This window comes from Rhinatrema bivittatum, chromosome 14 (assembly GCF_901001135.1).
Source record: "Rhinatrema bivittatum chromosome 14, aRhiBiv1.1, whole genome shotgun sequence".
NCBI lineage: Eukaryota > Metazoa > Chordata > Amphibia > Gymnophiona > Rhinatrematidae > Rhinatrema > Rhinatrema bivittatum.
The window spans coordinates 1,181,105-1,205,913 of record NC_042628.1 but is presented as its reverse complement, the minus strand read 5'-3'; the positions used below and the strand labels follow the sequence as shown (position 1 = coordinate 1,205,913).

The window sequence follows — 24,809 nt, the reverse complement described above, 5'->3', positions numbered from 1 at the left end:
CGCTTGGCCATGAGACTCATGCACTGGACTCTGAGGTCTCAATGGACTCAAGCTATTCAGCCTCTGTCAGCCATTGTCCGCATAACCGACTCACTCCGTCTGTCTCTCGCCTGGTGGAAAATTCAGACCAATCTCCTCCAGGGATTGCCCTTCCAGGCTCCAAATCCTCAAATCATTCTCACCACCGACGCTTCCAACCTCGGGTGGGGAGCCAATGTAGCCAATCTGCAGACACAAGGCTCTTGGTCTCCAGAGGAAGCCAAACACCAAATAAATTTCCTGGAACTTCGAGCAATCAGATATGCTCTCAGGGCCTTTCAGGATTGCCTCTCAAATCAAGTCATCCTGATTCAGACGGACAACCAGGTGGCAATGTGGTACATCAACAAACAGGGAGGCACAGGCTCCTTCCTTCTGTGTCGGGAAGCTGCACAGATTTGGCAGGAAGCTCTCCCATTCGATGTACCTCAGGGCCACCTGGTTACCGGGCGTGGACAATGTGTTGGCAGACAAGCTGAGTCACGTCTTTCAACCGCATGAGTGGTCTCTCAACCCCTCGGTAGTGAACTCCATCTTCCAACAATGGGGATATCCTCGGATAGTCCTCTTTGCGTCCCCACAGAACCGCAAGTGGAGAACTACTGCTCTCTCATTCGCAGCAAACACTCTCAACCCAGAGATGCATTCTCCTTCTCTTGGGCAACCGGTCTGCTTTACACATTACGCATGTTCGGACATCCTCAGCTCTGTACTCACCCATATGTGAGGACTCCCATCCTGCTTGTCCTGTGAGAAAGCAAATGTTGCTTACCTGTAACAGGTGTTCTCACAGGACAGCAGGATGTTAGTCCTCACGAAACCCGCCCGCCGCCCCGAGGAGTTGGGTTCGTAACGTTTTATTATTTTATTTTTCGGCACTGCCTGTAGCTTTTAAATAAGACTGAAGGGGACCCCTGCTGGCTGCAGGGTTGGTGCCATGCTGGGCATGCCCAGTAGGTGCCAGTCAAAGTTCTGGAAACTTTGACAGAAGTTTTCCGTGATTGGGCTCCATTCTGTGATGTCACCCATATGTGAGGACTAACATCCTGCTGTCCTGTGAGAACACCTGTTACAGGTAAGCAACATTTGCTTTCTTTCTCCTTCTGATTGTTTCCAGGATCAAGCAAGTATTGATTAATTTCTATATGTAAAAAAAAAAAAGAATTTGAAGGAAATCAAACTTCTTGTCTATTTATTTATTTTTATATACCGGTGTTCGATTTACATATCATATCGGTTTACAAATAATTTATGACAGGTAAGTAGAAGATTAGAGACATGTCATAGGAAGTTATAGTTGCAACATGGGTAGAAAGACAGAACTAGTTGAAGTATAGCAGTGCCAAAAGATAGCATAAATAATAATGGTATGGTAAACGGAATATATTGCATAAATAGTAGTTAACGGAGTAGCATTAGGTATATTTTGTAACAGAGGTAGTAATAGGGATGGGTATCATAAATAAATGGATAGTATAAATAGTTAAATAGACAGCGTAAGTAGACAGCATAAATAGACAGCATAAATAGTAATATAATGAGAGCAGTTAGCATTGGTGTAGTAGGGGGTAAGTTTATTGTTGTGGTGGTGGGAAGGGGGTTGCCTTGAGAGCATGGTTAGGGTTTGGTTTCAGGTTGGTTCGTGTGTGATGTTGGAAAGGCTTTGTGGAATAACCATGTTTTGAGATTTTTCTTGAAAGATTGGGTGGATGGATCTGTTCTAATTTCTGAAGGGAGTTTATTCCATAGGATGGGGCGAGCAAGAGCTCTTGCCGGATCACAGGGTCCCAGGGGGAATTTTCCCCTTGAGTACTCAGCCTGGGACCCCTCTTCCCGGTGACCACTTGCCTGGCTTAAAGGGGTGATACTGGTGGTCCAGTCACTCCCACTTTTAATGCCCGAGGGAGGTGAGAACCGACAAGACCCGGTTGACCACTATCACACACAGGTCCTCCAACTTTGCTCGAATGAGCCAGTCGTCCAGGTACGGGTGGACTAGGACTCCCTCCCACCGGAGGAAGGCCGCCACTACTTCCATGATCTTGGTAAATGTGCGTGGCGCAGTGGCGAGATCGAATAGGAGTGCTCGAAACTGAAAATGTCATCCCAGGATGTTGAGACGAAGAAATCTCTGGTGTTCCTTGTGGACCGGGATATGAAGGTAGGCCTCCGTCAGGTCGAGAGAGGCAAGGAACTCCCCTGTACGAACCGTCACTATGACTGCCCTCAGGGTCTCCATCCAAAAATGGGGAACTTTGAGGGCCTTGTTGACTCTCTTGAGTTCCAGGATCGGTCAAAAGGAGCCGTCCTTTTTGGGGACAACAAAGTAGATGGAACACTGGCCGGATCCCTGTTCCCGGAGGGGGACCAGGACTATGGCACCGAGCGCTTGAAGCCTGCCAAGTGTCTGGCACACCGCTGAGCGCTGATCTTCTCCATACCTCTGTGCGTACTATGTCTTCAGCGGTTTCAGCAAGAAGGCTTCTGTGGCTCCGTAACTGGTCGGCTGATGTCTCTTCTAAGTCTCAGCTGGGATCTTTTCCTTTCAAGGGAAAGCTGCTGTTTGGGAACGAGCTGGAACAACTTATTAAAACCTTAGGGAACAACAAGGTTTACAAGCTCCCTGAAGACAAGCCCAGGCCGTCTCGCCCCTTCGGCACGTTCCGAGGTTGTTTTCGGGGTCAGCGACGTTTCCGTACGGGTAGGGGCTCCTCCTTTGCTCCTCGGCAAACGTCTGCAAGGTCTCAGGCCTGGGCACATTCCTTTGGTGGTAGGCGGCCTCAGCGTGATGGAACCTCTCACGGTTTCACCTCCAACAAAGCTCCCCAATGAAAATGCGCCGGCCCATTCCTCCGTTCCGTTCAGGCATCTTGTAGGAACTACTTTCTTCAGATTTTGGATAACAGTGTATCTTTGCATATGGTTAGAACATAAGAACATAAGAAATTGCCATGCTGGGTCAGACCAAGGGTCCATCAAGCCCAGCATCCTGTTTCCAACAGTGGCCAATCCAGGCCATAAGAACCTGGCAATTACCCAAACACTAAGAAGATCCCATGCTACTGATGCAATTAATAGCAGTGGCTATTCCCTAAGTAAAATTGATTAATAGCCATTAATGGACTTCTCCTCCAAGAACTTATCCAAACCTTTTTTGAACCCAGCTACACTAACTGCACTAACCACACCTCTGGCAACAAATTCCAGAGCTTTATTGTGCGTTGAGTGAAAAAGAATTTTCTCCGATTAGTCTTAAATGTGCTACTTGCTTCCTTTTTACTAAAGGTGGTTTCTTCTTTTCGCTAAGTCAGACGATGGAGCTTCTGGCTTTCAAGAGTTGAATTCTTTGTCATTACATTTGAAGGAGCTTCATTTGTTGGATGTGCGTTGTGTTCTGCTGCGCTATCTGAAGGTCACCAACAGCTTTCGAAGATCATATCACCTGTTTGGTGGCATGAGTAAAAGGGAACAAGGTTTCCAAAGCAACCATTGCACATTGGCTAAAAGAGACTACTGTGCCCGCTTATTTTTGTAAGGGATGTCCGATTCCAGTGTGCTTATGGGCCCATTTTACTAGGGTGCAAGCAGTATCCTGGGAGAATGTCAGTTGGTCTCCCCACAGGAGATTTGTTGAGTGGCTTCACACTTTCAGTCCAAGCACCGGAAGTGGCAAGTTTTGGAGAGAGTGTGCTACGTGTGGATATTACAGGTTCCTGCTTAGGTATCTCCAAGGAGTCTGAATTGATCTGGGGGTATGATAAGGAAATGAAAATTGTTTCTTATCTGCTAATTTTGCCTCCTTGAGAACCACAGGTCAGTCCAGAGCCTCGCCCTCTGGAAAGACCGCTGTAATCTGGATTTATATAGTAAGAAGTTGTTTTTGGTTTGGGAGTTTTTAATCTCCTTTTTAGTCCTAGAGGCTCAGCTTTGGGAATTTGCCTTTCCCCTGCTCTTTTGGTAATGGGGAAGTTGTTTATGGTTCACTGACTTTAGTACATCTGTCTCCATCTGCTGGTAGCGGAGAAAAAGCCAAGCATCTGGAATGAAAATTAGCAGGTAAGAACCAGTTTTCCTATACTCTCTTCTGAGCTTCCTTACCTAATTTTATCTACTTATTTTTTTAAACTTTAGAAACTCTGAGGTAGGAAGGCTTTTTATTTTTTTTTAGAGGGAGACCAAGAAGGATGGGAGTGAAGGCAGGCGAGGAGGATTAACTGTTACACACTGAAACTCTGTTCCAAAATCTGGAAGCCCCCTGGTCGAGGGCTGTGCTCAACTGAGGGATGGAGTTGAGGAGCTGCTCATCCAATATTCAACTCAGAACATGGGCTGCTTGCCTTATCTGCTAGAGACAGACTCCAGGAATTGTTGGCATAAGGGGTGACATCAGCAACCTGTTAGTCTCTGTCTTCATGTGCTGTTCGGTAGTTATAACCCATGCGTGTGGCTGGATGAAAATGAAGGACATGTTTCTTAAAAGACAAAACCACCAATTCGTCATGATACCTTTTGTATGTGCCGAGCAGTGGTGTTCAGCTTTAACAGGCAGCGCTTTGGGGTTCTTATACTATTAATGTTATCCTTTGATTCTCCTTCAGGTTGCAGTTGGGGTGAGAGCTGCACAGGGAGAATAACCAATTGGCTGGTTTTGAAAAACCTTACACCTCAGGTAAGAATATTTTGCTGCAAGAGCTCATCTAATAATGCTAAAGAAGTTCTCCTCCCTGCACTAAATGCTGTACTGTTGATCTGCAAAGAATGCCTGAAACGCAGCATCAGTTGAAGCTCCCTCTCTCCTTGCGTAGATCGACGGCTCCACCCTGCGGACTCTCTGCATGCAGCATGGGCCGCTGATAACCTTCCATCTGAACCTCCCCCATGGGAATGCTCTGGTCCGCTACAGCTCCAAGGAGGAGGTGGTGAAGGCCCAGAAATCTCTGCACATGTGAGTCGTACAAAGCTCTTAGGAGATCAGTTTGGTAATGTGCCCTCTCGAGCCTGTCCTGGCGTTCAAACCATTCTACAGGGGTTCATCTACCCGGAGAGTTTCTTTCTTTTTCCTGTCTTTCTCCATTTTCTCACCAGACAGAAAGCCCTGCGACTTCAGCTTTCCCCGGTCCAAGGGCTGGAGGAAAAACCACATTCAAGATGTACTAAATGCTGGTTCTTGCCAGCAGGGACTGCCACATTAGTGGCAGCTTATCTTCCCTTCCATACTGAGCATGAAAGCATCAATTTAACCGTGTCCTCCTGCCTAACTGGCTTTGACAGATGAGGGATCCAACCTTGGATTCCCCTGTGCTGCAACATGAGGCATGGTCCCACCCTTTCTATATGAGTTTAATCAAGAAGTGTGACACTGTCATCTTGTTTGTGAAAACAGAGATGCAAACGTTGGTGATAATGCTCGTTGCTTATTAAAAAAAACTCTGAGGGCTCTGCATGCGCACACAGTCACAATTTATTTTTCAGTGCATCAGCTTTTTCCCTGTACGTACCAGGATCAGTCCTGACCGTGGGTTATGTCCCCTTTCCAGCAGATGGAGTCAGAGCAAAAACTGAGAGGGTGGTCCCTCATGACTGGTGCACGCACTCTGTAAACCTTCAGTATTTCTCTGACTCCAGCAGATTCGGGTTGCCCCTTCAGTTCTCCCATTTTCTTTCTGTGAAAATAGTCTTTGTTGATTTATTTCTCCTGTTTTCTTGTTAACACTTTTTACTTGGATGGATCTTATTTAAAAAAAAAAAAAGAAAAGAAAGAAAGGCAAAGGCTTTTCATTGTAGCTTTGCTCTACTTTCTATGGGCTGTCCTGCTGCAGGCCTGCAGGCAGAGCTTTCATTCAGGGGCAGACTTGTCATCTTTTGTATTTATTGCTGTATCATTTTGGGGGTAAGTTTGTTAACTTTCCTTTTACAGGGCTGCCATTTGCTGCCTTTAGGGTTGACGTTGGTGGTCCAACCTCTCCCCCTCGATATCGACCCGCTGCCCGGAGATGTCGTTTCCTCAGGGCGGCCCCTAAGCTTCAGATACGCGACATCCCTCTGACTTGGGGGGGAAAAAAAACCGGAACGGGTCGTTAAAGTTCGTCAGGCAGCGCAGGACTTTGATTTCGTTCCTGCTATCGAAGATTTTCGGAGGTCTGAGTTCCAAGACCTTCTTCACTTGCCTCCAATGCCGCGACTGACGTGAAGCAGCGCCTCCGGGGAGCCCGGATCGTGGCTCTCCCGGGTCGGTCTGTGCCGGTGGGGAGGGCACCTTGAGCCCTAGAGGGCGGTCTGGTTCACGCGCAAATGCGCGCCAGGCTCTGAGGAGATCAGCCCCGTTCCTGTCCAACGTGGGAATGGCAGCCATCTTGGATCCACTACTTGCTGCTCCAGCGCTGCCTCCCGGGGATTCAGACCTGGACGGACCTCATTCTCCTCCGGGTCTCTTTCCGGCGCACCTCCCCGCCCTCAGAGGACCCTCCAGCCCCCCCCCCCCCCCCCCCCCGGGCCATCCCTCCCCTGGAGCCTAGTTCATCATCGGGATGGCCCTCCTCTTGCGACACACCCGGAAGTGGTCCGGTTCTTGAAGAGAGTAAAGCATGTGAAACACCGATTCACAATTTATGCCCCTTGGGGAGTTTTGATTTTGATCCTTCGTATTCTTGGCGGGCTGCCCTTTGAACCGCTGTAGAGCACTACCCTCAAGGACCTGACTCTTAAGACAGTTTCCTTGGTTGCCATCTGTTCCGCTCACAGAATCTCGGAGCTGCAGGCCTTGTCATGTAGAGAGCCTTATCTCCTCTCTACGGATCTCGGAATATCCTGGGGTATCGTACCATCTTTCCTTCCAAAGGTGGTCTCGTCTTTTCATCTGAATCATTTGGTGGATCTGCCATCATTCCAGGATGAGGATTCCAAGGAGCTCCAGCACCTAGATGTCAAGCGAGTCCTCCTCCTATATCTGGAGATCATCGTTTTGTCTTCTGGAGTGGTCCCAAGAAGGGGAACTAGGCTTCAAAGACCACCATTGCCTGATGGATGAAGGAAGCAATCCCTACCGTGTACATTGGTGTGGTGCGTAGCCCCCAGACGGTATTAAAGCTCATTCTCTTCGAGCTCAAGCAGCTTCCTGAGCAGAAAGCCGAGCGGTCTCTCCACAGGAATTTTGCTGAGTGGCCACTTGGAAGTCTTTGCACACTTTTGCGCATCACTATCGCTTGAATCTGCAATCAACGACCTCGGGTTCTTTTGGGGCTCGGGTCATTCGAGCTGGGATATCAGTGGCCCACCCTATTTAAGGGAAGCTTTGGTACATCCCATGGTCTGGACTGATCCTGGTACGTACAGGGAAAAGAAAATGATTTCCTTACCTGCTAATTTTCATTCCTGTAGTACCATAAATCAGTCCAGACACCCACCCTAAGGATTTTGGGTTTTTTTCTTTGGGATAATCCTTCAGCTCGACTGTGTAATCATTTCAGGACTTGTTTGGAACTGACTGAGAGTTCACATTGCAAGTTTGATGTTCAGTTTAGTTGATATTCATTTTTGTATTGATCCAGCCAAGGGGTTTTTCTTTGTTGCTTGGATATTCTTAATACTGAATGTTTACAGAGGTGCACCAGTCATGAGGGCGCCCTCTGGCTCCATGTGCTGGAAGGGGTCTGGACTGATCCATGGAAATACAGGAACGAAAATTAGCAGGTAAGGAAATAATTTTCTTGTACTGAATGTGTGATCTGTCTATTTCCCACACTGAAGTACAGAAACTCTTCAGCAGACAGCCCTGGGCAGTTTGTAGAACAGAAATTGAGTGAGACAGACTCGAGGTTCAAGACATGGGACTTGGGTCTGTATTCTGTGCAGGCTTGAGCTCCAAGGTGAGGGAAACAGATGCCGTATTCTGCTTGATAGTAGTTTATCTAATAAATTAATAATATTAAGTTGTAATAATTATTCATGTGATAGTTGCCTCTCAGCAGGTCTTTTAATGCTGTTTTCCATTGGTGCATTGGAATTCATCTAAGAATCCTTAGTGATGCTCTTTTTCTCCTTCCCTGCCTGTAGGTGTGTATTAGGGAACACGACTATCCTTGCAGAGTTTGCCAGTGAAGAGGAGATCAGTCGCTTCTTTGCACAAGGCCAGTCTCTGCCTCCGTCCCCTGGCTGGCAGTCTCTGGCTAGCAGCCAGATCCGGCTGGGCTCCATGGAAGCCTCCCATCCCTTCTCCAACCAGTGGAATGGGATGGGGCTCTCGCCTGCACTCTGGGGAAGCCCTGGCTATTCCAGCAGCTTGTGGGAGGCGCCCAGCAGCACTGGCAGCAGCCCCTCCCCACTCAGCGCTTTTCTTCCAGTTGACCACCTAGGTGGAGGTGGAGAGTCCATGTAACCTTTCACCTGCGACCTCACCATTCTATAACAAAACAGCACTAGCTTGGACTGTTCACCTGCCACGTGATGGGGGCCACCATGGAAATAATGTTACTTTTCTGCACATTTTCCACTTTGTTTTAACCCAAAACATATCAGTTGAAATACTTGAATCATGCAGGCCAATATTATAATGTGAAAAGATATCTATTTACACTTCCACACAGTGCTAGACACAGAACAGCTGTGTAGAATGAGCAGATCATGGGCTTTCAATTCCATTTCTATTTTTGCCTTTTTTTTCCCCCTTTGCTGATGATGATGGAGCTTTTGTAACTTTGCATTGGATGGTGCTCCTTCCCTGGTTAATGGAAGCACCAGGGGGCAGCGACGTGATGGGAAGTGTTTACTCAAGGACCTCCTTAAGGGGACAGTACATTGCGTGTTATGCCTTCACCCTCCGCCTAGCTTACTGCGGAGTTTAAAGATCAAGTTATGAAAACTGAACTTTAACATTCTTAAATGAAAGTATTGCACCAGTTTTTCATGTTTAAAACTAAAGAACTTAGCTGTACGGTTTTAATAATAAAAAATATAGAGATATATATAGAGATATATATAAAAAGGTGAATACTGTGGCCAGAGCTGTGACTTGCAGGCAGCCTGCGAGTCAGGTCGGCCAGCACTTTGAAGAGGCTTTGGGTTTTCTTTCGGAGGCGCCTATGTGCGGCCTCTTGTTTACAGAATATATCGCTTTTTTGTTTGGGAATTTTTTTTAAGTAAATGTTTACTCTTCCATCATTTTAAAACTTTTTAAAAAGACAAAAAAAATAAAAAATAGAAAGTCAAATAATAGCAGCTGAAGATGCTTTGTGTATATCTCTGGGAATATTACACAGTGTATTGGGCAGGGCCTTTACTTTGCTTTTGGTTTTTTATTCCTGTCTCCTAAATCAGATTAAAGGACATGGACCTCAGGAAAAAGAAAAACAATTCCCCAAGTTGAAAACACAAGCAAACTAATCACAGGCTCGTAATAGAAAGACCCAGCATTTAGCACTGAGGCTGTTTACTGCTCAGAAACTCTCTGCCAAAAATGAAAAGCTGCAACTTCTCTAATGGCTCTCTTAGCAAGGAAAGGGCGCCTTCTGCTTCAGTTGGGGAGGCGTGCGCGGTCCCTGCCACGCTGTCAGTTAGTGATACTATGCATACTGTAACCAAGCACCAGGCTTACAGAAATCTTTCTTCTACAATAAGATACTTTTTTTTAATGTTAGAAAAGTTCTTGAAAATACATTCTTGCAAAAGTTAACATTTTTTTGCCACAAATGGTATTAAGCTTGTTTTGTTATAGAAAGGCAAAACAAGGGTAAAAAAAAAAAAAAAAAAAAGGATACGAAGTACATACCTTTAACCTTGAAATGTCCTCATTTCATCGCCTTGATTCTAACTGTTTTGTGTCTTACGATGCAGAGACTAAGTCAGTGGCTTTTTAACTGTTTACAGATAGTATGTGATTGTAAAATGTACAGTTTGGTTGTTTTGAATTATGAAGTTATCAGATGAATAAATCAGGACTTGTGGCTGCTCGGCCTAAATTTGGGTGACTTTTATTTGATACAATCACACAAGAAATGTGCTGGGATTGTATTTGTGTTGTGAAATTGTTGCTTTTATTAATTGAGAGGAGAGGGAAAAGAAGTAGTGTTCACGTCTGCTGCTGATCCCCAAATGCAGCCTTGTCTGGGCTGAGCACAGAAGCTGCAGGAACAAGGCCTCGGCTTTTGGCTTCTTGCTGCCCTATTGGAATAGGTATAGGCTCCGGTCACTAAAAGTCTTGTGCTGTCAATTGGCACCAGCTATGCCCAGCCAGAGTATTTGTTACAGGGGCTCTTCCGAAAAGTACATCTTGTTGGAAGGTAACATTTGATGTTTAGACGTAAGCTTTTTTTCTCTTTATACCTCAGTTGTATTACACATAATGATGCAAAGATACAAACTGTGTAGCCTCAGTTGTCTAGAGTGTATTTCCAATGTGGTTGGCACGTCTGTGTGTTGTATTACTTTGTCAGCTTGTGGGGTCCTTTTTAATCAACATGATGTATTTCTTGATATTTGTAACTTGTTACAGCTAGTACTGTAGTTTAACACCAACCAAAGCTGGCTTCTGCCTCTCCTAATTTAGCTGATCAGACTTCTACCCTCTGGAATGTATTTGCTGTGTAACCGCTTTTTTTATTGTATAAATCTTTTTTTTCACAGAGCTTATGTAACAAAGTAATAAAGTTGTGGATGAAAGTTGTGAGTCTTCAGTCTTTCTCCTTTAAACTGTCCAGCTTCTCTCCATCTCCATCCGTTCCATCCCTTTGCAGGAAGAAGATCTCCCTCCTCTGAGCTAAGGTGGGAAATCAAAATGAAATTATTCAATGCATTACAGAAGACAAGGTTCGTATTGCTCCCCAGGATTAATGAGTGCACATTTTTCCAGTTGACCTAACAGCTCACTTTACATATGAGCTGAGCTTTAAACTGGGCCTGTAGCCTTAGGATGAACAGTGCTGCTCCCTTACATCGTGAATTCTTTCTTCTCATACATGTGGGGCTGCTTTATGCATTGCTGAATGGAATAACAATCTGTGCTATTTACTTTCCTATTTATTTATTTATGAACTTTTAATATACCGACATTCGTAGAACGCATCACGCCGGTTTACAATTAACTCAAAGAAAGGAAAATTACATTTAATGGGGGGTTAATTTCTCTGACTTGGAGATCACCAGAAAGTTTTTCCTTTCCTGAAAAATTATTGGGATCAGTTTAGAAAGGTCACTGTTTAAGGATTAAAGGGATAAAGAATCACTGTCCTTTTACTTGTATTAAACTTTCTAGATCACAGAACTGTTGATCATTTCATAACAATTAGCCTGCATTCCAGAGTGCAGGGCTGGAGTGAAGTGCATTGGCAGAGCTGGGAGCAGAAGGCAAGTTATCTCAGTACTAGAGCAGCAGGAGTGAGGTATATTGGCAGAGCTGTGTGTCGGGCAGTCTCAGTACTAGAGCAGCAGGAGTGAGGTATAGTGGCAGAGCTGTGTGTGGGGGAGTCTCAGTACTAGAGCAGCAGGAGTGAGGTATATTGGCAGAGCTGTGTGTGGGGCAGTCTCAGTACTAGAGCAGCAGGAGTGAGGTATAGTGGCAGAGCTGTGTGTGGGGAGTCTCAGTACTAGAGCAGCAGGAGTGAGGTATAGTGGCAGGAGCTGTGTGTGGGGGAGTCTCAGTACTAGAGCAGCAGGAGTGAGGTATAGTGGCAGAGCTGTGTGTGGGGGAGTCTCAGTACTAGAGCAGCAGGAGTGAGGTATAGTGGCAGAGCTGTGTGTGGGGGAGTCTCAGTACTAGAGCAGCAGGAGTGAGGTATAGTGGCAGAGCTGTGTGTGGGGCAGTCTCAGTACTAGAGCAGCAGGAGTGAGGGTATAGTGGCAGAGCTGTGTGTGGGGGAGTCTCAGTACTAGAGCAGCAGGAGTGAGGTATATTGGCAGAGCTGTGTGTGGGGCAGTCTCAGTACTAGAGCAGCAGGAGTGAGGTATAGTGGCAGAGCTGTGTGTGGGGGAGTCTCAGTACTAGAGCAGCAGGAGTGAGGTATATTGGCAGAGCTGTGTGTGGGGCAGTCTCAGTACTAGAGCAGCAGGAGTGAGGTATAGTGGGCAGAGCTGTGTGTGGGGGAGTCTCAGTACTAGAGCAGCAGGAGTGAGGTATAGTGGCAGAGCTGTGTGTGGGGGAAGTCTCAGTACTAGAGCAGCAGGAGTGAGGTATAGTGGCAGAGCTGTGTGTGGGGGAGTCTCAGTACTAGAGCAGCAGGAGTGAGGTATATTGGCAGAGCTGTGTGTGGGGCAGTCTCAGTACTAGAGCAGCAGGAGTGAGGTATAGTGGCAGAGCTGTGTGTGGGGGAGTCTCAGTACTAGAGCAGCAGGAGTGAGGTATAGTGGCAGAGCTGTGTGTGGGGGAGTCTCAGTACTAGAGCAGCAGGAGTGAGGTATAGTGGCAGAGCTGTGTGTGGGGGAGTCTCAGTACTAGAGCAGCAGGAGTGAGGTATAGTGGCAGAGCTGTGTGTGGGGGAGTCTCAGTACTAGAGCAGCAGGAGTGAGGTATAGTGGCAGAGCTGTGTGTGGGGGAGTCTCAGTACTAGAGCAGCAGGAGTGAGGTATAGTGGCAGAGCTGTGTGTAGGGCAGTCTCAGTACTAGAGCAGCAGGAGTGAGGTATAGTGGCAGAGCTGTGTGTGGGGGAGTCTCAGTACTAGAGCAGCAGGAGTGAGGTATAGTGGCAGAGCTGTATGTGGGGGAGTCTCAGTACTAGAGCAGCAGGAGTGAGGTATAGTGGCAGAGCTGTGTGTGGGGCAGTCTCAGTACTAGAGCAGCAGGAGTGAGGTATAGTGGCAGAGCTGTGTGTGGGGGAGTCTCAGAACTAGAGCAGCAGGAGTGAGGTATAGTGGCAGAGCTGTGTGTGGGGGAGTCTCAGAACTAGAGCAGCAGGAGTGAGGTATAGTGGCAGAGCTGTGTGTGGGGGGAGTCTCAGTACTAGAGCAGCAGGGGATGTGACAGGACAGGAGGGAGGTGCATTGGTGGAGCTGTGGGCAGGAGGGATGGGAGTACTAGAGCAGCAGGAGTGAGGTATAGTGGCAGAGCTGTGTGTGGAGCAGTCTCAGTACTAGAGCAGCAGGAGTGAGGTATAGTGGCAGAGCTGTGTGTGGGGGAGTCTCAGTACTAGAGCAGCAGGGGATGTGACAGGACAGGAGGGAGGTGCATTGGTGGAGCTGTGGGCAGGAGGGATGGGAGTACTAGAGCAGCAGGAGTGAGGTATAGTGGCAGAGCTGTGTGTGGGGCAGTCTCAGTACTAGAGCAGCAGGAGTGAGGTATATTGGCAGAGCTGTGTGTGGGGCAGTCTCAGTACTAGAGCAGCAGGAGTGAGGTATAGTGGCAGAGCTGTGTGTGGGGGAGTCTCAGTACTAGAGCAGCAGGAGTGAGGTATAGTGGCAGAGTGTGTGAGGGAGTCTCAGTACTAGAGCAGCAGGGGGTGTGACAGGACAGGAGGGAGGTGCATTGGTGGAGCTGTGGGCAGGAGGGATGGGAGTACTAGAGCAGCAGGAGTGAGGTATAGTGGCAGAGCTGTGTGTGGGGCAGTCTCAGTACTAGAGCAGCAGGAGTGAGGTATAGTGGCAGAGCTGTGTGTGGGGCAGTCTCAGTACTAGAGCAGCAGGAGTGAGGTATAGTGGCAGAGCTGTGTGTGGGGCAGTCTCAGTACTAGAGCAGCAGGAGTGAGGTATAGTGGCAGAGCTGTGTGTGGGGGAGCCTCAGTACTAGAGCAGCAGGGGGTGTGACAGGACAGGAGGGGGTGCATTGGTGGAGCTGTGGGCAGGAGGGATGGGAGTACTAGAGCAGCAGGAGTGAGGTATAGTGGCAGAGTGTGTGGGGGAGTCTCAGTACTAGAGCAGCAGGAGTGAGGTATAGTGGCAGAGCTGTGTGTGGGGGAGTCTCAGTACTAGAGCAGCAGGAGTCAGGTATAGTGGCAGAGCTGTGTGTGGGGGAGTCTCAGTACTAGAGCAGCAGGGGGTGTGACAGGACAGGAGGGAGGTGCATTGGTGGAGCTTTGTGGTCGGGTGGGCTCTTGATGCTGGAATAGCAGTGGGTGCTCAGGCACAAGTGAGGTGCATTGGCAGAGCTTGTGGGTGTTTAGCTGGATCTGTGTGCTTGAATGGCAGCGGCTGTAAGACCTAATTATGGTCTTGGATCCAGAAGAGGAAAAGCTGTGATCAGGCTAGAGGCAAAATTTAGATCACGGATAAGATTTCCAAAACACAATAGCTGAAGAAATATCTAAAATGTTTTTTGAGTTTGAAACGAGCTGATGAACTGGAGGTTCAAAGAATCTCAAAATAAATTGTGTTGGAGGAAGAAGACTAAAGAAGTGGAAAAGACGAGGGATAAAGAAAAGAGTGAAGGAAATACTTGTTTCTTGTGCCCCTGCAAGAGTTTACCAAATGTTTGTAGGAAGAAACACTTAACGTGAGACTTATTTAGTTTGAATGCAAGTCCAGCTCTGTCTGCCGCCGCCTCAATGTGTTTATCCCGCGTCTGAATTCTGGAATAGTTGGTAAATGAATGCGATACAGGAAGTAAAGCAAGTGGCTCCCATTCCTGGCAGAACACTCCATGGTACCACAGTGGTCTCCAGAATTAGCAATAAAGAGGCGGGGTTTGGGAGGGGTGCACGCTGGCAGCCAGCGCATGCAACTTAATGCAGCCTGGGGCCCTGAAGTACCTAAAAAAAAGAGAACAGGCTTTAGGGGGAGGGACGTTCCCTCCCAGGAAGGCCCGAATGCGTCGTCATGCAGAAACTGCATGCGCAGCCTACGGATTTTATAATACGTGCGGGCTGGGAACATTATAAAATCTACCCCAATGTGTGCAACTAGGATATATTCCTAGTGTCTATCAATATGATTTAAGTTTTCTGTAAGCTTTTCTATGCTTAGCGGTAAAATGTCTGAGTCCTTATCTTGCTATAAAGCATCCACGCAAACAAAAGTCAGCAGTGGCTCCGTGTTTTGAAAGGCCGGGGATTCTTACCATATTCCACAAGCTCCCTTAGCTGCAGCCTAGGTAAGGGCTCTGCTGCTTTCAGACCACTTGTTTAACTACCATGTTATACGCTTCAGAACGCCCTTTTATTTGGCCAAGTTTTAAAGAATTACACATTAGGTCACCATGGACCGGAATGGACTGATATCCAAGCCCTCACTTGTGGACATCTTTAGAACAAAGTAGGGTGACGAGGAGCCAGCAACGTTTTCTACATTTATTGGGGTTGTGTTCCTGTCATGGGTTAGGGGGGTTGACATAATGACATTACGTTTTGTAAAACGTTCTGTTTCTGCAAGATGAGAAGGCACCCGTGTCTGTCTTTGTGAAGAAGATAGGAAGCAGAAAAGCACTTCTGCTGGAAGGAGGAGGAGCCCTTTAGAGAAGGTGGCGCGAAGTCACTGCAGGCGACAGTACAATGGGGGTGGGGAGCTAGCAGAGCCGTGCGGTGCTCTCAGGAGCTCTAGCCTAGTTGGTTTTCATCAACATAGTCTGGGGAAAGCCTTCAGTGTTTAGCCACAATAACTGTTCATAACTTAATTGCGTACATATGGACTAATACTTTAATATGCATATTTTTTATCCTGAAAACTAAACTTTGTGGTTTCAAACCAGGTTTGGTTACCACTACCTCCCATACAACAGACTTACAGATTGTTGCTTGGTAGTCTGCATTCCAGCGGGAAAAGGTGTCCATGGCATAGATTGTACTGGCCTGCTGCATAGTGACATCTCACTGACCTTCCCAGAATCCAGTGTCTGAGCAGTAATGCCACTGGACCTCCTCGCCCAATCACAAGGAAAACTAAAAAAGAAACAGATTATCTCTTCTGCTTACAAGCATAGCAATAATTAGGACAAAATGTTAGGTTCCATCAATGGCTTTGTTGTAAGCTTCTGTGAACTCCTGTTTCGGGGTGAGCCCAGGTCCTCCAGCTAGTGTGACCAGATGGATACCATTACTCAATAGCTATTTTGTAGGAGGCACTTGAGTCCATCAACACTCCAGGCACTAGCATTTCCTCAAGTACCAATGGATCATTTGTACCTGCAAGGTACTGGCTTTTATTTCATACATTAGAAGAGATCTGAAAAACCACTGTCATTGCTACAGCACCCAGCTTCAGCTGATCAGATTTTGAAGAAATGAAGTGCATCATAAGTTAGATCATAAGAAGTTGCCATACTGGGTCAGACCAAGGGTCCATCAAGCCCAGCATCCTGTTTCCAACAGAGGCCAATCCAGGCTACAAGTACCTGGCAAGTACCAAACCACGGCAGTGGGAATGAGGGCATGCATGACCCTGGGAGGATGACCTCCCAGGGGTCTCTGACAATGCTTCTGATGGTCTCCCCTCAGATCCATCTCCGCCAGAGGACCTCTCCTCAGGTTTTGTCCAGTTGATAGTGGAAGCCATCCCCTTTTAATACCAGGCACAAAATGCTCAATATCCTCCAGTTTGAGGAGCCTCCCAAGGAGATTGTGGCAGTCCCAGTGCACGAGAGCCTTGTGGAGTTGCTGTTGAGGATGTGGGAACACCCCTTCACTGCTTCCTGTGAACAGGAAGGCAGATGTGGTCTTTCTCGTCCAGAAGGCTCTCAGATTCGACAGGCATCAACTGACCCACCAATTGGTGGTAGTCGAATCCACTCAAGAAGGCCAAGCGTTCTCAGACCCATTCCTCAGCGCCTCCAGGGAAGGATCACAGGGCGATGGACGCTCTAGGGAGAAAGCTGTTTCAGGAGGCTATGCTCACTGCCCACATAGCTGCCCACCAGCTCTGTATCAGCCAATATACACGGTATATCTGGAAGCAGATGTAGGATGTTGCCAAGTAACTGTCTCAGCAGCAGCAAGACATAAGAGCCTGAGTGCAGAAAACATGAGGTCCACCATCATGGTTAAAAGGCGAGGTGAAAGAGGCTATTTTAGCCAAAAAAAAATCCTTCAAAAATTGGAAGAAGGATCCATCTGAAGAAAATAGGAAAAAACATAAGCATTGTCAAGTTAAGTGTAAAACATTGATAAGACAGGCGAAGAGAGAATTTGAAATGAAATTGGCCACAGAGGCAAAAACTCCTAATAAAAACTTTTTTAAATATATCCAAAGCAAGAAACCTGTGAGGGAGTCGGTTGGACCATTAGATGACCGAGGGGTTAAAGGGGCTCTTAGGGAAGATAAGGCCATTGCAGAAAGACTAAATGAATTCTTTGCTTCCGTGTTTACTAATGAGGATGTTGGGGAGATACCAGTTCCGGAGATGGTTTTCAAGGGTGATGAGTCAGACGAACTGAACCAAATCACTGTGAACCTGGAAGATGTAGTAGGCCAGATTGACAAACTAAAGAGTAGCAAATCACCTGGACCGGATGGTATGCATCCTAGGGTACTGAAGGAACTAAAAAATGAAATTTCTGATCTATTAGTTAATATTTGTAAACTATCATTAAAATCATCCATTGTACTTGAAGACTGGAGGGTGGCCAATGTAACCCCAATATTTAAAAAAGGCTCCAGGGGTGATCCGGGTAACTATAGACCAGTGAGCCTAACTTCAGTGCCGGGAAAAATAGTGGAAACTATTCTGAAGATCAAAATCGTAGAGCATATAGAAAGACATGATTGAATGGAACACAGTCAACATGGATTTACCCAAGGGAAGTCTTGCCTAACAAATCTGCTTCATTTTTTTGAAGGGGTTAATAAACATGTGGATAAAGGTGAACCGGTAGATGTGGTGTATTTGGATTTTTAGAAGGCGTTTGACAAAGTCCCTCATGAGAGGCTTCTAGAAATCTAAAAAGTCATGGGATAGGTGGCGATGTCCTTTCGTGGATTACAAACTGGTTAAAAGACAGGAAACAGAGAGTAGGATTAAATGGTCAATTTTCTCAGTGGAAAAGGGTAAACAGTGGAGTACCTCAGGGATCTGTACTTGGACCGGTGCTTTTCAGTTTATATATAAATGATCTGGAAAGGAATACGACGAGTGAGGTTATCAAAGACCGACAAGAGATGCCTACAAAGGATCACTTCAAGTACCCCCAGCCAAAACCACCAGACACATTACGCTAAGAGATCGGGCCTTCTCCACAGCCAGACCTACCTTATGGATCTCCATCCCCCCAGATCTTAGAATGGAACCCAGCCTCTCAACCTTCAAGAAAAGACTCAAGACCTGGCTGTTCATGCAGGCTTTTCCTAACTCCAATATTATTTAACTCCTAACAATCAACACACATCACCATAAATATCACTATTAGCTACCTCTTACAATGTAATTATATGTAATTATCTGGTTTTCCTTTTCCTTCTTACTCCAAGTTCTATTTTTCCTTGTTATTTGTAACTGCTTTTTCCGCACCATTGTTTAAGTTTATTTTGCAGTCCTGTTCCATGTGAACCAGCATGATGGGACTATTGTCTTGAATGTTGGTATATAAAAAACTTAAATAAATAAAAAATAAATAATAAATTTGCAGATGATACAAAATTATTCAGAGTAGTTAAATCACAAGCAGATTGTGATAAATTACAGGAGGACCTTGTGAGACTGGAAGATTGGGCATCCAAATGGCAGATGAAATTTAATGTGGACAAGTGCAAGGTGTTGCATATAAGGAAAAATAACCCTTGCTGTAGTTACACAATATTAGGTTCCATATTAGGTGCTACCACCCAGGAAAAAGATCTAGGCATCATAGTGGATAATACTTTAAAATCGTCGGCTCACTGTGCTGCAGCAGTCAAAAAAGCAAACAATGTTAGGAATTATTAGGAAGGGAATGGTTAATAGAACGGAAAATGTCATAATGCCTCTGTATCGCTCCATGGTGAGACCTCACCTTGAATACTGTGTACAATTCTGGTCACCGCATCTCAAAAAAGATATAATTGCGATGGAGAAGTTACAGAGAAGGGCAACCAAAATGATAAAGGGGATGGAACAGCTCCCCTATGAGGAAAGGCTGAAGAGGTTGGGGCTGTTCAGCTTGGAGAAGAGACGGCTGAGGGGGGATATGATAGAGGTCTTTAAGATCATGAGAGGTCTTGAACAAGTAGATGTGACTCGGTTATTTACACTTTCGAATAATAGAAGGACTAGGGGGCATTCCATGAAGTTAGCATGTAGCACATTTAAGACTAATCGGAGAAAATTCTTTTTCAGTCAATGCACAATAAAGCTCTGGAATTTGTTGCCAGAGGATGTGGTTAGTGCAGTTAGTGTAGCTGGGTTCAAAAAAGGTTTGGATAAGTTCTTGGAGGAGAAGTCCATTAACTGCTATTAATCAAGTTTACTTAGGGAATAGCCACTGCTATTAATTGCATCAGTAGCATGGGATCTGCTTAGTGTTTGGGTAATTGCCAGGTTCTTATGGCCTGGATTGGCCTCTGTTGGAAACAGGATGCTGGGCTTGATGGACCCTTGGTCTGACCCAGTATGGCAATTTCTTGTGTTCTTAATAGCAAAAAAACGAGCTAAACTCAGGTTTATGTTTGAAAGCGCAGTCACTGGCTCTGAAAGTGCCTTACACTTATACTGATGGTGGCTCTATATCTTGATGCATTATGACAGAGTTCCCATTCTGTAACCAGTCCCTCTCTGGATTCTGGTCTGTCCAAGGTGAACTGCTCTTTGGATACAATGCGGAGTGGGATCTCAAGGAAGGGACATTTAAAAGAAAAAAAGGGGCAATTTTGAAAGGGTCCTGCATGGGGAAATGGGTGTTCAGTAATGGAGAAAGCCCCCTCTCCCCCAGTGCTGGACCATTCTGGCACAGTAAGCACAATACATTTATTTTTACTGTCCCGATGGAGAACGTGTGGTTCTTGGATGCTTGCAGATTCTGCTCGGCCAGAAATTTTCAGGGTAGTAAGTTTTCCTTTGAAAATGAGCTTGCAGGCTGAAAATTGGCTTTAGAAAGAGGTAGTAATTTAAGTGAAAATGAATACATAAGAAATACAAATTCATTGAATCGAAATGAGAACTAGAATAAGGCCTGATGAGCAACAGCACCAAGAAGCCCCTTGTATCAAAGGTGATGCTGATGCCAGTAATAAAAAACTTTACCTCTGCGTCTCTGCCACTGGGACCAGTGTGTTGCCCTGGGTGGGAGCTGTCTCTTGACACCTGCAGCAGTTGCTCTCCAACCTGTGCAAGTAAAGCAGTTCCTCAGAGTTGCTGTAAGCAGGATTATCCAGAGAATTACCCGAAGCGGTCAGCCAAGACTCAGACCAGGACCAGTACCTGCTTGAAATGTCATCGAAGCGACTGAACCGTCTATAACTTAAAAGAGAGAGAGATTATTCACAAGCTGGTGGCATAATAAGACACAGAGATAATCTCAGCCTGGCAGCACATCACCAAATATTTTTATATGAAAATCATAGGTTCTTTGTGAACAAGCAGGCATAAATCGGCCATAACGCACGGGTGAGATCATCCGATGGCACTGACAGGGACCCAGCTCTCACAGCTTAGTAGAAATCTTACTGAGCATGTGCATGAGTTCCTATATGCACGTTGCCTTGTGAGCACTCAAGCTTTCTTGATCTGAGCTACTGCACTGATGTGTTCCCAGTATGCAAGATTTTGGTTTTCTTTTTTCTTTGACAGTTTTTTTTTCCCTTTGCAATCCCTCAAAACTTCTCAGTTCTTAAAAACAAAACAATGAAATGGAGAAATCCAAGGCCAAGAACCTGTAGTCAGTATCTGTAAGCACTGGATGTCTATTAAAGATACCCACTTCCATCTGCTATCACTGCCTGGGCCAGAATCATACTACCAACTTTCCAATACCGACTATTGCAATGCCCTCCTACTGGGCCTGCCGTACACCACAATAAGACCACCTCAGATACTACAAAACACAGCGGCAAGAATTTTAACTGGGAAAAGTAAGAGAGTCCATATCACTGAAACCTTAATAGAATTACACTGGTTACCCATTGAACAAGGAATAAAATACAAACCTTTATGCACCATTCATAAATTAATACACGACGAAAAAGCAGAGTGGCTGAACACAGCCCTCCGTGTACATAACCCCACAGAAACCTAAGGTCAGCAAACAAAGCACTGCTAACTATTCCCTCAGTCAGACGGCCAGACTAACCCAAGTAAGGGACAGGGCCTATCCCTAGCAGGACCTATAATATGGAACACCATGCCGGTGGAAATCAGATTGGAAAGAGACATCAAAACCTTCAGAAAAAATCTAAAAACCTGGCTATTTAAGCAAGCCTACCACAAAGAGAAGCGAGAGAAGAACCCAGGGAAATGTTAGTCGCAGTCAGGCAAACTCCCACACACAGACCTTTCTTCTTAAAGTGTGTCTTCTCTTCTATATTCTTCTTTTATTTTACACAACAAAGAACTAGAGTTAAATAACACCAATCTTATAGCTGAGTAAGAAAAACTGGACATGACTTATAACACTCACCAAATAGTATTTATTGTGATATGTTGATTCTAGAGAAGGGTCTGCATATCCCCCCTCGTGAGGGAAATCTACCTCTTGTAGATATCTTTCAGTATTTTTGATGGCACCTGTTTAAGAGTTAGAATTCTACACACTTTATACAACATATAGTTATGGGCCCTATTGTGAACCGTTGTGATGGCGCCCGCTTAACAACGGTATAGAAAAGATTTTAAATAAAATAGAGTTGTGGTTGGCACGGCAGAACTGCTTCTAGAAGACGGAAAAGTGGAAAGCGCTGTTAGGTAAAATTCTCAAGCCTCAGAGGTATTCCTCTTCCTCTCAGCACCTTGTGATCTTGTTCCCCCCCACCCACACTCTTTCCCACAAGTCTGGGGAATAACGTCCCCCGCCCACCAAGGGTGCCGGTTCCAGGACTGTGACACTGTCTGCGATGTGCAGAAGAGCCCCTCTAGGGCTGGCTCTAGCACTGCTGGAGCAGACCCAAACATGTTTATTTATTGATTCACAAAATGCAAAACCTTATTCTTTAACCTGGAGCAATCAACAAGCTTACATTTACAACCCAGTGTGATCCCAGCGAGGCTTGCTTGAAATACCTTCCTTTTGGCAAGTAAGCTTGTTGATAGCAGAGAGAGACTTTTTCTGGCACCAGACATACTTTATGAAACTCATTGCCGAAGGAACTGTGCATGACCAAATGTACTATAACAATTAAAAAGATGCTTAAGACACATTTGTTTCCGCATAGCATGTGACCTATAAGCATGCCTTCAGAGAGTAATGTGCAGAAGAGTAGTGCCAGTCCCTTAAGATCTTCTGGCACTAGAGCTTAAGTATGGCTTGTAGCAATGTCTTTTATGGTTTATTTTATTATCTTCTATGAATGAATTTTTGTAAGCCGCCTAGAGCTGAGAATAAGTGGCATATAAATAAAATAAATCTGTGTGGAGTATTCAAGGGTGCAATCACTCTCTTTGAGTGGCAGACTATGGCCCCTTAGAGTTCATTCGGTCATAAGCACATGAGTCCCTCCACCATGGCACAGGAGGCAGCTCTACAAATGTCAACCCATGAGAGAGCCATATCCATCGGCAGCCCCACACTATGGAACGCACTCCCAGTCGAAATAAGAACTCAACAACATAAAAACCTTCAAAAAAGATCTGAAAACCTGGCTTTTTACGAAAGCCTACTCAAACTCCCACTGGCAACCGCACAGCCAGACACACCTACGCAGCTCAACATAAAGAAACATCCTTCCCTCGCATGAACAACGAAACATCTACTTCCATTCGAAGCGTTAAATTTATCTCACTAACTCATTGTAACTGTACCTTGAACACCTCCCCGTTATAGACCCTCCCAACTACCTGAACCTGTATCCCCTCCCTGGTTTTTTCTTTTCTTTGAGCATGTTGTAGTAACGAACACACAAACACCAAAATCATCACAACAGATTTCTAACTCATTGCCCGATAACTGTAAACCGTTCTGATGGTGAAACCGAATGACTGTATACAAAACACAATAAATAAATAAATGTCAACAATCAGACCTGGTGCTGGCCAGCAGGAGGTATCAGTCTAACTGCTGTGAAATGCATCAGAACCCACCATTACAACAGTGGTATCCATTGCAGCTCCAAGTTCCTAGTTGGTGTGTCTGGCAGCAGCTGCTCTTATTTATTTATTTATTTATTTAAACAATTTATATTCCGCTGATCCACCAATCTCGGTGGATTACAATCAACATACACAATAAAAAACACAACAATACCAACAAACATGACATATAACAAACAGTATAATTGCTATACAGAGGGAAAAAAATAAAAAGGAATTTATAAGGACCATAGCTATCAAGAAAGGAAAATGTTCCATTTTGGGAAAGCTTTAAAATCTTCCTAAACCATAATAGATCACTTTCTGCTCTGACAGCTGTTCCAGAGAGCACGGCCTGCACTGCAAAAAATATACTTTCCAGAGGTTGCTAATTAGCCTAGAGAAAGTGAAGGAATCTCAACCAGATATTGAGATGAAGAGCGAAGACAGTGGGTGGGACAGTGTCTACTCCGAAGGAGGGGCCAGACCCTGGAGGGCTTTAAAACTTCATCTGCCAGGCTTATCGGAAGCCAATGAAAGCTAGAATCAGAGAAATATCATGTATTGTGGCACCTGAGATAAGCACAGCGGGATTCTGAATAAGTTGGAATCAGGATGACCCCAAAATAGAATATTGCAATAGTCCAGTGAGGACTTAGAGTATGAAAATCTGAGTGAAGTAAAGAAGGCTTTAAGGATTGCAGTAGCTGCAGTTTTTAATAAGATGATTGGACTAAAGAACCAATATGGGTTTGCCTGAAAAGAGAGTCTACTAGAACCCAGTGGCGTAGCCAGAATTGATTTTTTGGGTGGGCACAAGGTTAACATGGGTGGGCTATAGGCATGCAGGTGTGAGACCTACTAATTGTATTCTTATTGATAAATAATGCCATATACTGCAGCCTGTAATGGCTTTCTAAGAAGTTTACAATACCACACATATACCCGTGTTTATTTTTAACACATTTTTATTAAATTTTAATTTTAACATAACTTCATAATTTAAATTACAATATATTAAAATTCACACCAGTGCTCTCACTCATACTACATTCACACACATTCCATCACCTAACACTAATACAACAGAATTTATCTACTGCTAACAATATTAAAATACACACACATACTAAAACTTAGATAGCACAGTATTTTCTATTATCAACAAATATCCCAACCTGTTGCCCTTTAAGTTGTTTCACTATTAATTCTGATTCTTTTTATTCACTATATATTCTTCACCAATTGTAAACTACCATAGTTCCCTTCATGTTCCTCGCAAATTATAAACTCCCGACGAAAAGCTTCCGTTTCACCGAGGTGGTTTCCTCAGGGGACTATTTTCAATTCATTCATTTCATTGAATCAGCCGGGAACCTCTCTGTTTGGTATGTGAATATTTGTTCCGTGCTATCAATGATGAGACACTCCTAAATACAAACATATATCTTATATCATCAGATAATAAAATTTAATCAATATCATAAAATACACTTAACTATAAATAATATATTTACCCAGTCACCAATATGAAATTCCAAACTGCTTACCTATCCGTTTTTGTATGATCCCTCAGGTTTAACGCTCTCTGGCTGTATCTAGCTTTATATAACCTACCAAAATCATTAAATGCAATATATTAATCTACCACCATATGGCTTAAATTCATTCAATTCATTACTACAATCATACCGACCTTCCAATAGTTATTAAATCCAATCCTACTATTTATATT

General features: G+C 45.0%; 2 protein-coding genes across 9 annotated transcripts in view; one reads left to right on the top strand and one right to left on the bottom strand.

Moving 5' to 3' along the window:
• TNRC6A (trinucleotide repeat containing adaptor 6A) overlaps nt 1–9,827 on the top strand; it is a 163,525-nt gene extending 153,698 nt beyond the window's left edge. For all 6 annotated transcript variants that reach the window (XM_029577637.1, XM_029577635.1, XM_029577634.1 and 3 more), the window contains 3 exons: nt 4,638–4,708; nt 4,845–4,984; nt 8,092–9,827. In XM_029577637.1, coding sequence (XP_029433497.1) covers nt 4,638–4,708; nt 4,845–4,984; nt 8,092–8,413 — 533 coding nt within the window. In that variant the 3' untranslated portion in view covers nt 8,414–9,827. The remainder of the gene's footprint in view (nt 1–4,637; nt 4,709–4,844; nt 4,985–8,091) is intronic.
• Nucleotides 9,828–10,604: 777 nt separating this feature from the next.
• The window catches only part of LOC115076334 (interphotoreceptor matrix proteoglycan 2-like), a 52,595-nt gene continuing 38,390 nt past the window's right edge, over nt 10,605–24,809 (bottom strand). For 2 of the 3 annotated variants that reach the window (XM_029577641.1, XM_029577642.1), the window contains exons 8-10: nt 20,099–20,314; nt 15,677–15,830; nt 10,605–10,789 (exon numbers count right to left, since the gene is read on the bottom strand). In XM_029577641.1, the coding sequence (XP_029433501.1) occupies nt 10,718–10,789; nt 15,677–15,830; nt 20,099–20,314 (442 nt within the window). In that variant the 3' untranslated portion in view covers nt 10,605–10,717. The remainder of the gene's footprint in view (nt 10,790–15,676; nt 15,831–20,098; nt 20,315–24,809) is intronic. The other variant, XM_029577643.1, reaches the window with a different exon arrangement.